Raw genomic sequence first — 12,249 nt, 5'->3', positions numbered from 1 at the left:
CCTCTCACTAACTCCACTTCTCCCTCGGTTGGCTCGCTACGGTTCTGCTGCCTCCGGCCCGAGCGGGACCTCCCGGCGCCCCTCGGTCCCCGGCCTCACCGCCCCCTCTCCCCGCTCTCAACGCTGCTCTGGGTTCATACTTTTTCTTTTTCTTTTTTTTTTTAATTTAAAAACACCCACCCTCCCAACTTTCAACTCCGTTGTTTCGGCTGGTTTGGTTTCTGTGTGTTCAACTCGTGCTGGGTACTTCTTTCTGACTTTGTTTTTATTTGTATTTTCCTCTCTCTTTTTCTCCTGCCTCCCCCTCCCGCCCCCTCCTCCTCTCTCTCCTTCCCTCGGCTTTCTCCCCCTCTCGTCTCTCTATTCCTTCCCCACTTCTTTGCTCGCTCTCCTCTCCCTGCTTCTTTTCCTCTCCTGCCTCGGCTCTCCTGGCTCTCCCTCACCTCCCGCGCCCCCCGCCCCTCTGCCGGGTTCTGACAGTACGATGAGCTGCCCCATTACGGCGGGATGGACGGAGTAGGGGTGCCTGCTTCCATGTACGGAGACCCCCACGCGCCGCGGCCGATCCCCCCGGTTCACCACCTGAACCACGGGCCGCCGCTTCACGCCACGCAGCACTACGGCGCTCACGCCCCGCACCCCAATGTCATGCCGGCCAGTATGGGATCCGCTGTCAACGACGCCTTGAAGCGGGACAAGGACGCGATCTATGGGTAAACCAGCCCCCACCCCCTCCCGACCCAGCGTACGGTGTGAGTGCGAGTGCGTGTTTGTCTCTGTGGGGGATGAGGGGGTGGCCGGCTAAGTGGGGAGTCATTGCTCCTTAGGGTGGGGGGCGAGAACCGCTTGCCATAGGGAAGGACCGTGCGGGGGGCGGAGGGGGGTCGCTGCTCTTCTGCCCCTTGACTGTGAGTCCCGGGAAGATTTGGCTTCGTCCGCCCCCAAGGCCCCGCCACTCTGGACCCCATAGCCGGGAGTGACTGAGTCCTCACAATCTGGCCAGGGCCTTCTCCCCAAGGACGGGATTCCTGGCCAAAGGACGCAGAGCTGGGCCCCCTAACAGAGGCCCTGACGAAGGAGAAAGTTTCCTGCCCATGAGGAGCAACTTTTTTTTTTTTTCTTTTCTGTTTCCTATCGAGAGTCCGGGAGTCACTAACTGCAGCTTGAGCTGGGATCAGGGCTGCTTCGGTCGGCCAGGAAGTCCTAATCACCCTCTTCTTAATTCTCTGTAAATAAAGGGGGCAGACCTTGAAGTGCAGCGGGGTGGAAGGGACTGCTGCTTGCACAGAGCCGCTCTGGAGGGGAGTGAGGGAGATGGCTGGAAATTATTTTAAATTCTGAGAGAACTCAGGGAGGGCTGGGGTTGCACGGCCCCAGCATGTACCACTCGGGCTGTCCCAGCGGAGGGTAGGTGAGGGAAGGCTGTGGGATGCGGAGGGGAGGGGACAGTCCGTAAACAGCAACTGTGCCTGAAGCAAGAGGCCGCCTGCATCCCAAAGTGTAGCTAAACCGCCCGGAGGAACACAAAGGGCAGACGCGCACGCACACTTCCAAGTTTTAACACTCGATTTATTTATTTTTGCCTGCTGGAGAAATGTGTTCTTGGGAAGGAAGCTCTTTCGCGTGTACCGCGTGTAACTGGCCCCCACACCCAGGCTTTTACTAGAAGTGGACCAAAGAAGTTCATAAGGCGAGGGGGTGGAGAGGTTAGATTGAGGAAACATCACTGGTGAGGGAGGCGGCGGTTGTAGATGAACCGTGGGCCTCCTATGACTTCTCCTATGCAGAAGTTAAAGCAATCTTGGATTTCACCGCCTGTTCCTCTCTTGGGAGGTCAGGGCTGGGTCTCAGGGCTTGGTTGGACGGCCTCTGTAGAGTGGGGAGTGGGTCTGGTTCAATACCGGGCTCCAGACTGCCTCAGCTTTACTGGATGCTTCCTTACGTTCGAACCGAGGCTGTTTATACTCGGAGGGCTAAAGTGGCCAGGGGCTTCTCCCACCACATCTAAGGGAGTCCTGAGCTGAGGGAAAGGGCCTGGCCGTTCCTCCTTTCTGCTTCTGGCCCAGGCTCGGCTGCCTGAAGGAAGGGTTGTAAAGTGTGGTGCGTGTCTGTGGTGGTAGGAAGGAATCCGAACCCTCCAAACTTGTTGATTACAGTTCTTGCTCCTTCCCCTCTGCACCCGTCTCCGTGTGTGTGTCTCTGCGTGGCGCTGCCCGTTAGGCACCCGTTGTTTCCTCTGTTAGCTCTGGTCTTTGAGAAGTGCGAGCTGGCGACCTGCACTCCGCGGGAACCCGGAGTGGCCGGCGGAGACGTCTGCTCCTCCGACTCTTTCAACGAGGACATCGCGGTCTTCGCCAAGCAGGTCCAACCTTCTTGACCCACTAGCCCTCCCGCAGCCCCTCACTCCCCCCTCCCCTTTCCTCGAGCTTTACTTGAAAGAGGAGGAAGAGGCTGGGACACCCGATCTGTCCCTCCGGCCCAGTCCGCGCTCTGCGCCTCCTCCCCATCCTTGAGCCTGGAGGCGAATTGGAAGAGGAGATAAATATGGGTGTTTGTTTTCCCCCCAGCCAGGAATACAGGGGCTCGACCCTCGAATTAAAGTTGACCTGCTCCTAATCTGGGGCTTGGCCTTTTCCCCCGCCTGCAGCTACTTGAACAAGAATTGGGGATAGGGGCTTTGAGGGCCCCCGAGAGTGCCCGGGAGGGAAGGAAGCTGGGCGCCTCTCGGGGCTGTCGGCGCCGGCGCGGAGGTGAGGGAGGCTGCGAAACACAGCCCCGTGGACGGCAGGATAAGCGGGTACCCGGGCCCAGAGAACCGCTCTGAGATCTCGGCTCCAGCTCGGTGGTTCCAGGTACCCCTTCATGGGGCCAGGATCCGAAGGTCCAGATTCCTTTTCAACCGTCCCTCCTGGGTTTTTGTTTTTTCATGTATTTTTACCAAAGCGCCTCTTTTCTCCGCCACTGCCCCTCCGCCATCCCCACTCGCACACGACAGTTTAGTCGGTGACAGGGGTTTTTCTTCTTTTAAAATGGAGTGATAATTCATGCTGACTTTCCCCTGCTTCCTATAGGTTCGCGCCGAAAAGCCACTTTTTTCCTCAAATCCAGAGCTGGACAATTTGGTAAGGCTCACTGTGGCTCGCCTGTCCCCAGCCTGGGCCCCCTCCCCTGCCCAGAAGCACCCGCTTTTTCCCCACGGAGCTCTGGGGAGTTTAAGCAGAGCCCTCTTTTTGAAGCTCCAGAGCGACCGGGAGGAAGGGAACAGCTTAGAGCCCCCGCCGGGGAGCTGGCAGTGAGGGGCGGGCTGGACGTCAGGGCGCGCGGAGCCCCGGGGAGGCAGTGAGCGGGGACGCGGCGCCGGGCGCGAGAGCAGGGGATGCGCCCCGGGTCTCGGCCCCGGGAGCTAGGCGACGAGAAGTGAGTTATTTCCTCTGTTTGCCGGGGCAGGCGGCCGAGCCCGGGGCAGCTCACCCGAAGGAAGTAACCGCCTGCGCGGCGGAGGGCGGGCCGGGAGGTGGGCGGGGAGGGGGGGCGAGGGGCAGGCCAGCGCAGGCCACTTTTAGGTGCGATTCTTTTGCTAATTTGCACAATTTCAATATTAAAAGTACTTAAATCCGCTTTCAAAGGCCCTGCCTCGCCATTCATCTGGAGTATTTCCTTCTTTAGTAAGGAGGGATTTCGCAGGGTGTGCTGTTCTAAAAAGCTTTCTCTCTCTAGAGAAACGACTTTTTTTTCCTCTTCCTTTCTTTCTCTCTTCTTCTTTTTCTTCTTCTTCTTCTTTTTTTTTAAAGTTGGCCTGAGGTCGAGAGAGGGGACAGTTATAGAGGACTCAGGAAGAGAAAGAAGGCCTGTCCTTAGGAAGGCAGCCCTTGCAGATAGTTCAGTACACGTGAGGGGCAAAGATACTAAATGCCTTGGCATAGGTTGAGTCAGATTCCCACCCCCTAGCCAATGAGGCAGAGATGATCAGTAATCACTTGGTTTTCCTGACGATTTCTTGATGTGTGGGTTTTGCCTGGCCACTTGCCTGCATCTTCTCCCCAACCCAATCCCCTCACCATCCCCCAACTAGAGAATCTCCGAGTGGCAGCAGTCACAGAGCCTTAACTCCATACTCTTAAAAACTTTTCTTCCAGATGATACAAGCAATACAAGTACTAAGGTTTCACCTTTTGGAGTTAGAAAAGGTAAGCAGGAAACGACACTCCCCACTTTGATTTAGTCACTTCCCTCTCCTGGTGGAGTTGGGAATGTTTTTAACAAACCTCCAGTCTGAGCACCTGGAGAGATTTTGAGCAACTTGTTATCTTGTCCTTCCCTCAAATTGCTCTTCAAACCCAGGGGCTCGGAGGATGGGTGAATTAAGACAGCCCTGCCTTTTAAAGTAGCCGCCTTCCCCCCCCCCCCCCTTTTTTTCCCCAGGCATTCAGGATTATTTTGAAATGCAGCAAACCATTTGTGTTACTGGACATTCAGCCTGCTTGCGTCTCTATTAGGCCCAGGGCATGCATTAGGTGCTAGCAGAGGGAATCATTCTGGCTAGGGTGTCTTTACCTTGCTCTGCAGCTCAATCATTTATTTTCTCCTGGAAACATACAAAATTCCTAGCTTATTGAATCGCAAATGCTAATGCTGTTCCCAGTTCTTGAGTCCTTACGTTTTGATGTTATCATCAAATCGGATTTTCCCCCCAAGGAGTCCCAGCCTGAACCCAGTTATTTCCAGTCCTGTTTCTGTTCCCTTTATTGTAACTTGTTGCTCAGGGAAGTCTCTGGAGAATAATATCTGCTACAACAATTGCTCTATTGTTTCCTTGCCTTCAACTATTACACCCATTAATTAGAGTTAGTTTGGAAGCCATGGCACTGTTGCTCTTTCCAAATGTAACCTTGCAACCTGATATTTTTTCCCCTTAAAAAAATGAAACAAAACCATGACAACAACAACAACAATACAAGCTGAACCCTTCACCATGACCCTCCTTCTAGGTCCATGAACTGTGTGATAACTTCTGCCACCGGTACATTAGCTGTTTGAAGGGGAAGATGCCTATAGACCTCGTCATTGATGAAAGAGACGGCAGCTCCAAGTCGGATCACGAAGAACTTTCAGGCTCCTCCACAAATCTCGCTGACCATGTAAGTCTGTGAGCTTTTGGCATTCATTTTAAGACCACTGGGCACAGCAGTTTTGAAAATTTTGTTGTAACCTCTAGCTCCACTGACTGAGTTTTCTTTTTTAAAATAAAAAATCTGGTCTCTCTGGGACTCTCTTCCTCCCTTTCTCACTACTTCTTCCACACCTTTCGTCTGTATTTCCCTTTTCTTGGACCCCTTCCTTGTTTATGTTGAGAATAAAAAAACCCAGCAAGTTGATAGAGTGATTTGTGCTTCTAATGTGTAAAGTTTCCTGGATTTGGTAACTTGAGTGTTAGCAAATTGTCTGCTTGATACGGTGACCGCTGCCTTTTCTGTTTTCTCAACTCTGTAATCAGAGCAGCAGGGAGAGAAGGAGGCAGGAGAGTTAACTGGACAGGATGGGAGAGAATTGGGGAGCAAGGACTGATTTCTCAGTCTCTTGCAGAGATGGAAATTCTGAGAATTATTGTCAATCTTGCATTGCATTTGAAATAAAAGGAGTGAACCCATTCTAGTTTTCTGAGCTTATGCTGTATAGAAACTTATTGTCAGTGTATGAACTTACAGCCAAGTGCTTGAAGCATCTTGGTAATAAAAGACAGTAACCTTGATGAAACAAATATTAACAATGTATTACAGAAAGCTGAAGGGAATTGTGATTGAGTAAACATAGGTTAGTGGTTGAATTTTAACACTGAAAGAGTTGGTGAATGAGAACGGAGAGTATAGTAAGGAGGGACCCATGTGTGTCAGGCCAAGAACGGAGATTTCTTTCTATTCTGTCTGTTTTTAATCCTATTTTGGAACTGATCTAGTGAGTCTGATGCTTTAAAAAAAAAAAAAAGCATATGTAGTGAGACTGAAAATTTGAAAAAGAAGCAAAGAGAAGAAAGATTGCAGCTGGTAGGAAAGGCAAGAGTGGCGAGGTTAAAGAGTGGGTGTGAACAGCAGTTTATTTATAGGAACTCAAGCCTGGGGGTGGGGGACAGGGTGTCCATAGATTATAGTCAATTGAACTCACAACCTAAATGATACAGGCTATAGTCTACTAACTTGATGGCTGAAATATTAATTTAGCACTCCGTGGAGTTAAATGGGCGTCGAGGCTTGAAGGTAGTTTGTATCACCACCATCACCCCCCACTCCTAGGTGGTAAGAGGAATGAGTTGAGATGCCTTGAGAATAAGTTTCTCCCCCTCCTTCTCCAAAAGTTTTGAAACTATACAGTCACAGATTTTAATGACTAGCCTTTGTGCTCTATGGAAAGCCATATAGCCTAAGGACAAAAGTTTTAATTTAAAAAAAAAAGAAAGAAAACGTCAGTCCCGAAGTCCAGTTCTGAGACAGAATAAATACTGTGGTGTTGAAAGCTCCCATGCCTGTCTTTACTCTTGGCTTTTTCCATCACTCTGGGAGGGAGATGTTGGGGAGCTATTTTGTATATTAAGTGTATTCACTGGAATCAAACTGGTGCAACAAGCAGCTATGGAAAGTTAATTTGCTGATATGTAGCTATATGCTGTGTGGTTGTGGTCGGCAAGGCATGACACTGCCTACAAAGTATTTGTTGTTGTCATTTACTTGTTTATTTTCATTGCTTCCTGTTTCTGAATTCATGTGCATTTTGCACTATTGGGGGGACTGGGAAGGCATTTAATTACATGGTTTGTAGGATGAAAAGTTCAGTTTTCTGCAGCAAAAGCTTTTCTCATGTCATTTCTAGGGGTCTTGACTACTTGGTTTTCTAGAATAGTTTCTTCGAATTTTTTTTCAAGTGGATATATGGAACTAGAGCATGCTGATGTTTATATAGAAGAGATAGGATAAACCAGGCTGTTTATAGAATTGGCTGATCAACAATGCCAGTTTATGGTACTATTTGGAATATTAAATTATACTCGGGAAAGAAGTTATACCTCAGAAGATAGTGCTTTAATAATGCAACAGTCATCATCTTTAAATAAAAGAATCAACTGTAACATTTGTTCCTCTCTTAGAGGCCCCCAATCAAGTAAATATGACAACTGATTTATTTTGAACCCATGAGGGCTTACCACCTCATTGGGCATCATAATTTAAAGCCTTTTATTTCCTAGAGTCTGAACTATAACATTTTTACTTTAGCCCCCCTGCTATTTGTTTGCAAAGGAAGCAATAATTTGTTCCACCAGCAATCCGAGTGGGAAATGGTGTAGTTTGCCACAGATTTGAATTTTATGTAGGAGATGAGAGGAAACCTTGGAGAGTTTTTTTTGCCCTTTTTGGTACTTTGGCACCGTAAGTGTATGGAATGTATTCTTTCCCAAGTCTCCCCCTACAGAGTGATCCTCTTATGTTCAGCCTCTTCTGCAGGCTGTTCCTCCTCCCTCACTCCCCCCAGCCACAGAAAAGTGAACACACCTCCTCAGACCCACTACCTGAAAAGTGGTATGAGTGGGACATTTTCAGCATGTAAATGTATCCAATTTGAATCTCCAGGTTTACTTTTTCATTTGCTTTGATATGCATATTTAATACATTGCCCCAGGCTGGATCTCATTTGGTGCCTGCTGGTGCAGGGGTGATGATGAGCCTCTTCAGAAGGACCGAGACAGCGTGTTGTTTTCTCTTTTTTATCTGCTGGCCCACTATTCTGATCTACTGGCTTCCTCGTGGTTTTATTTGCACATGAAATGCTGAGAACATTTCAACTTATTGGCTATGAATAATGACAGCTAAAAAAGAAGTATAGTTTAATTTGTTGTGTGCCAAGGTTTCTCTTCTGGAGGTGACAGTTTGTGACAGCTGTTTGACACCCCCAAAACACATACACCTCTATCCTTATTAAGTGGTATCAAGCTACTTTGTGTGAGGGTGTATGTGTGTGTGTTTAAGGAAGGAGCAGCAGGGAGAGAGAGAATGAAAGAGAAAAGAAAGAATACGTGTGATTCTGAGTAGTGGGACGCAAAGACAGAAGCGTCAGGAGCAAAGTATTAGGCACCAAAATAGCTTTTCGATTTTAAAAATAGAAATATATAAAATTATTGATATAATTATCTCGAAAGCAAGTATTTTGGGCCAACTATTAAAAATGAGTTTTACATAACTCTTGCCTAGTGAACCAGGTTGTTGTCATGTTGATTTCACATTCTATAATATTCTATAAATAATCTGATGTAACCTAGATGCATGAATGGAAGACTGCCATAATATCTTACCTTCCATACATTAAATTCATTTGTTCATTTCCTATTGACACTTACATGAGGGGCATACTAATAAAAAAGTTTGGAATTGAATAGAAAATAAAAGTTGCAACATGGGCTACAGTGTTTAGGAGATTCATAGTGAATGCTTGCTAATATTTTTAATATTATAAAGATTTCATCTTATACTTTTATTATCATATAAGAGTAATTGTTATAGGTAGGAAACAGCTACCTGTAAGTGTTATAGTATTCTTTGGAATATCGGGGAGGAAGATATAATGGGGAAAAGAAATAGAACCCTGTTTTCCATCTGCAGTTCTTGTTAAGTTTCCTAGATATTCAAATTTATTTATTTTTTAAAATAAACTTGCCAAGAAACTACTTCTTGGAAAAAAAAGTTTCAACTTGAAAACTGTTGTGGCATGATTATGCTTTTCCTAGTCTGTAGTGTTTCTGAATAATAGGTGATGTCCACATTATCTGCTTTACATAATTGTGCATCAAGTCTTTAGATTGAGTGCAGACAAATGAAATATATCTTTCTATTTGCATATAAAAATACTACATATCTTTAGATCAAGTTGAGATAAATGAATTATATTTGTTTTTGAAATACCTTCTCTGACCTGAGCTCTCTTGGCCTGAAGGTGCATAGTTATATAGCTATTGCTGTAATGCGCCTAAGAAATTGCACTGTATTTGTTTTTTGGATGAGTTAAGTATAGGGGAGGAAATGCAATTGTATCTACTAAAAATTAATGGCAGGTGCCTAAAATCTGACTGGCTCTGATAAGCTGAGTAATAAAAGAAAAATTATTTAAATTTTTATTTTGAAAGCTTTAATTTAAGTGAAGATATGCTGTTGTTTTCTTTCACATCTCTGAATGTGTCAAATTGGTTTATGTCTACACAGTTTTTAAAAACTGAGTTAAGTCAAAGGGGAGAATTCCCTGAACCTCGTTCCTGACAGAATACAGGCAAGTGTCTGAAAGATCAGCAGGGAATGGGCAGCGAGGAGAGAGAGCAGTCTAAGTGATTGGTCTATGGAATATAAAAGAGGAGACATTGGGATGTGAAAATAACATTAATAATATGAATGATTTATTTTATCAGATAATTTCTTACATTCTGATGTAAGATTAGACCTCACGGTATGTTATCCAAGGTCTTGGGGGACTTATTTCAGGAAGGTTCCACCTCTGAGCCCTGTCCACCAACTCAAGGAGACATGGCCAGGGGCATAAGTTTTCTGTTGTTGTGTATTGATGGCTTTTCTGTTAATTTCCCATCGAGAATAATTATGTTAGTGAAATCATGTAGGTTGTGCAGTTGGAGTATGCTTTCAGAGTAACTGCAATGAGATGAAATTAAACAAAGGCACACTTGACAACCACAGATATCCACTATCAGATGAAAAGTTTGATATTTTAAAAATTCATTTTCTCATTTTTTTTTCAGGCTTAACATTCTGTACAATATCCCATTTCAAAATTACAGGAGACATTTTATAACTTGATAGTACGCTAATATTATAAGAAATTTCTATCTTCTCTAAAAGTTGCTCCATCAGAGGAGGAATCGTTTGCAAAGAGTGTTTGTCACTTCCATGAGAGTTGTTCACATATTAATTCTCAAAGCTTAATAGAGGGTGGAAGCAGGGAGATGAGGGAAAGACCCTGGTTCTATTTACATTTTTAAAGAGTGAGTCCACCTTCTGAAAGCACGCACAGTTCTCCTGAGTCCTTATGTCAACTTTAGAATAACGAAATTGAAATTCCAACATTTTTTTCAAATTGCACAGTTAACGTCTTGAACTTTTGTAGGTTTGACTACTTCATGATAGGTGTCTTCCTCTTATTTTTAAAAATGATTTTCGCTCAATGTTAACTGTTAAGATGTGAAAACATCTTAAAATCATAGGAAATCTGTAAGTTACCTTAATTATGTGTACTGATGCGAACATATCTTGACTTTGTCATTTGAACATCTCAAGTCAAATTAGTTTTGCATGCTCCATGTGCTGATTAAATATCTTTATATATGTTTATTCTTACTTTCTACCTACAAATACATATTCTGAATTACTTTACAGTATTTTCAAAGTTCTTGTATTATTTTTGGCTTGGTGTTCTATATCGTGTTTTAGTTTTGTGTGTTCTAGAAAATCAAATGCTTAAAGTATTTTTTAAATAATAGAAATAAGAAGTGGAAGTGACCTTAGGGATTATTTTGTCTGACTTCTTAATTTGAAAGAGAGAAAGGAAGCAAGTTCCAGGGAAATGAAGTGCATCACCTGAGGTCATGTGACAGTTGGAGGTGGCACCCTCGAGTCTTAATTCCAATCTAGGGTTCTTTCTCCTGCACCACATCCATTGCATCACCTCTTCATTTGGAGTCTAAGATGAGTTTCAGATGATTTGAGGTCGAACTTGTGTGTGGTGTGGCTTCTTTTTTTAACTCCTGGAAACCTAATACTTTTCGCTTCCCCATTCAGTTTTGTATTTATTCAGAAACACTTACCCATTTTACTTCATTGTCTTTTTCAACAGAAGAACCATGAGCTGGGTGGAATCATTTCAACAGGGAAATACCACCAATTCGCTGGGAGTTATTAAATAGTATCCTATCGGCAGGTCTCCCCCAGAAGTGCCAAAATGGTGTAAAACATTATAATGTCCACCATCTCTACAGCCTCAACAAAAGAGGTGCATGGATGATTTGCTTTTTCTGCCCAGAGCTGCCTGTCCGCTCTATGCTCTTTCCTAGATTTAGCAAAATTCAATGATGGTGCTAAATCAATTTTTTTTTTAACTTCCAAGGGAGGAAACACTGGCAGAATTGTGTTTTCTAGGGAAAGCTGTGTGTAAATGAGAAACAGAGCGAGCTGCAGAGTGATCTCTTGTGGCCCCGCTACTACAAGCTCTCCCCATCTTGTCTCCTGCTTTTATATTAATTACAACTTGCATTATCAGCTGTGAGTCTGTAGCCCAGCAAATAGAAAATACTGCCCCTGGAGACCTAGCTTCTTGTATCTATTTTCCATCTCCTTCCATTGTGCTCCACTCAGTATTCACTGCTTTTCTCCTGCTAACACTGCTCTTTAATGCAATTACGTAAGAGCAAGAAGAGTACTGTATTTGACTCCTAATTATGAAAGCCCCTGGGAATAGAAACATGTCTCTTCCTTGCCCTCGAATGTCTTCATGATACCTGGGGCTGAAGAACAGGACATATATTGTGGAATGCACCTAGCTGACTCCTCTCCCACACACATACACACTCTTTATTTTTCTAAGTACGTCCTGTGTTTTACATGCTTTCATATGCCACTTTGGTTTCAAGATTCACTAAACTTCTGCATATAATTTGGCAGAAAGCCAAGCAGTTATTCTTGAAGGATGTAAACTTGGAAACTATCTAGGGAGGGAAAAGAAGAAGAAAGGAGTTGTGATACAAACAAATACTTCAGTCTAAGAACAAACCAATCTTATGTGTAAAGGACTATATTGTAGCTATCCATGTTGCTTCCAATGTTTTGTGATCAGGGAGGTAGCAATTTTTATTTACTAGATTATTTATATTTGTATTTGACCACGTCACTGTGGTGTAGCTGAATACAGGCAACTTTGGGGTAACTCTTCAACTTTCAAACCCCAGAGGGACTCAGCTGTTTTTCCTACTTTCAAGTTAGATGAATATCCTGGTACTAGTTTGTGTCAGTCTTGTGCAAAGTAGATCATAGTACTTGAAACACACTATGGAGATAAACACCGTGTGACGCTTGTAGGACTGCATCTTTGAGGATGTGAGGAAGGTAAGGGAGAAGAGACGGGCATGGTGGGTTACATAGTGAAAGAGAACTTGAGCAAACTTCAGGACTGAGCTGAAAACCCAAGACCCAACTGATTTGGAGGAACTAGCTG

The 12,249-nt window shown here is 44.8% G+C and overlaps 1 protein-coding gene across 9 annotated transcripts in view; it reads left to right on the top strand.

The window, feature by feature from the left end:
- The window catches only part of MEIS2 (Meis homeobox 2), a 219,968-nt gene that overhangs the window by 1,028 nt on the left and 206,691 nt on the right, over window positions 1-12,249 (top strand). For 7 of the 9 annotated variants that reach the window (XM_065940446.1, XM_065940447.1, XM_065940448.1 and 4 more), the window contains exons 2-6: window positions 481-713; window positions 2,221-2,362; window positions 3,072-3,122; window positions 4,137-4,187; window positions 4,989-5,138. In XM_065940446.1, coding sequence (XP_065796518.1) covers window positions 481-713; window positions 2,221-2,362; window positions 3,072-3,122; window positions 4,137-4,187; window positions 4,989-5,138 — 627 coding nt within the window. Of the gene's footprint in view, window positions 1-480; window positions 714-2,220; window positions 2,363-3,071; window positions 3,123-4,136; window positions 4,188-4,988; window positions 5,139-12,249 lie in introns of those variants that run through there. The other 2 variants (XM_065940454.1, XM_065940455.1) reach the window with 2 other exon arrangements.

The sequence above is a fragment of the Muntiacus reevesi genome, chromosome 7 (genome assembly GCF_963930625.1).
Source record: "Muntiacus reevesi chromosome 7, mMunRee1.1, whole genome shotgun sequence".
Taxonomy (NCBI): domain Eukaryota; kingdom Metazoa; phylum Chordata; class Mammalia; order Artiodactyla; family Cervidae; genus Muntiacus; species Muntiacus reevesi.
Note: the sequence above shows the minus strand (reverse complement) of the source record. Positions and strands in the feature narration are given on the sequence as shown.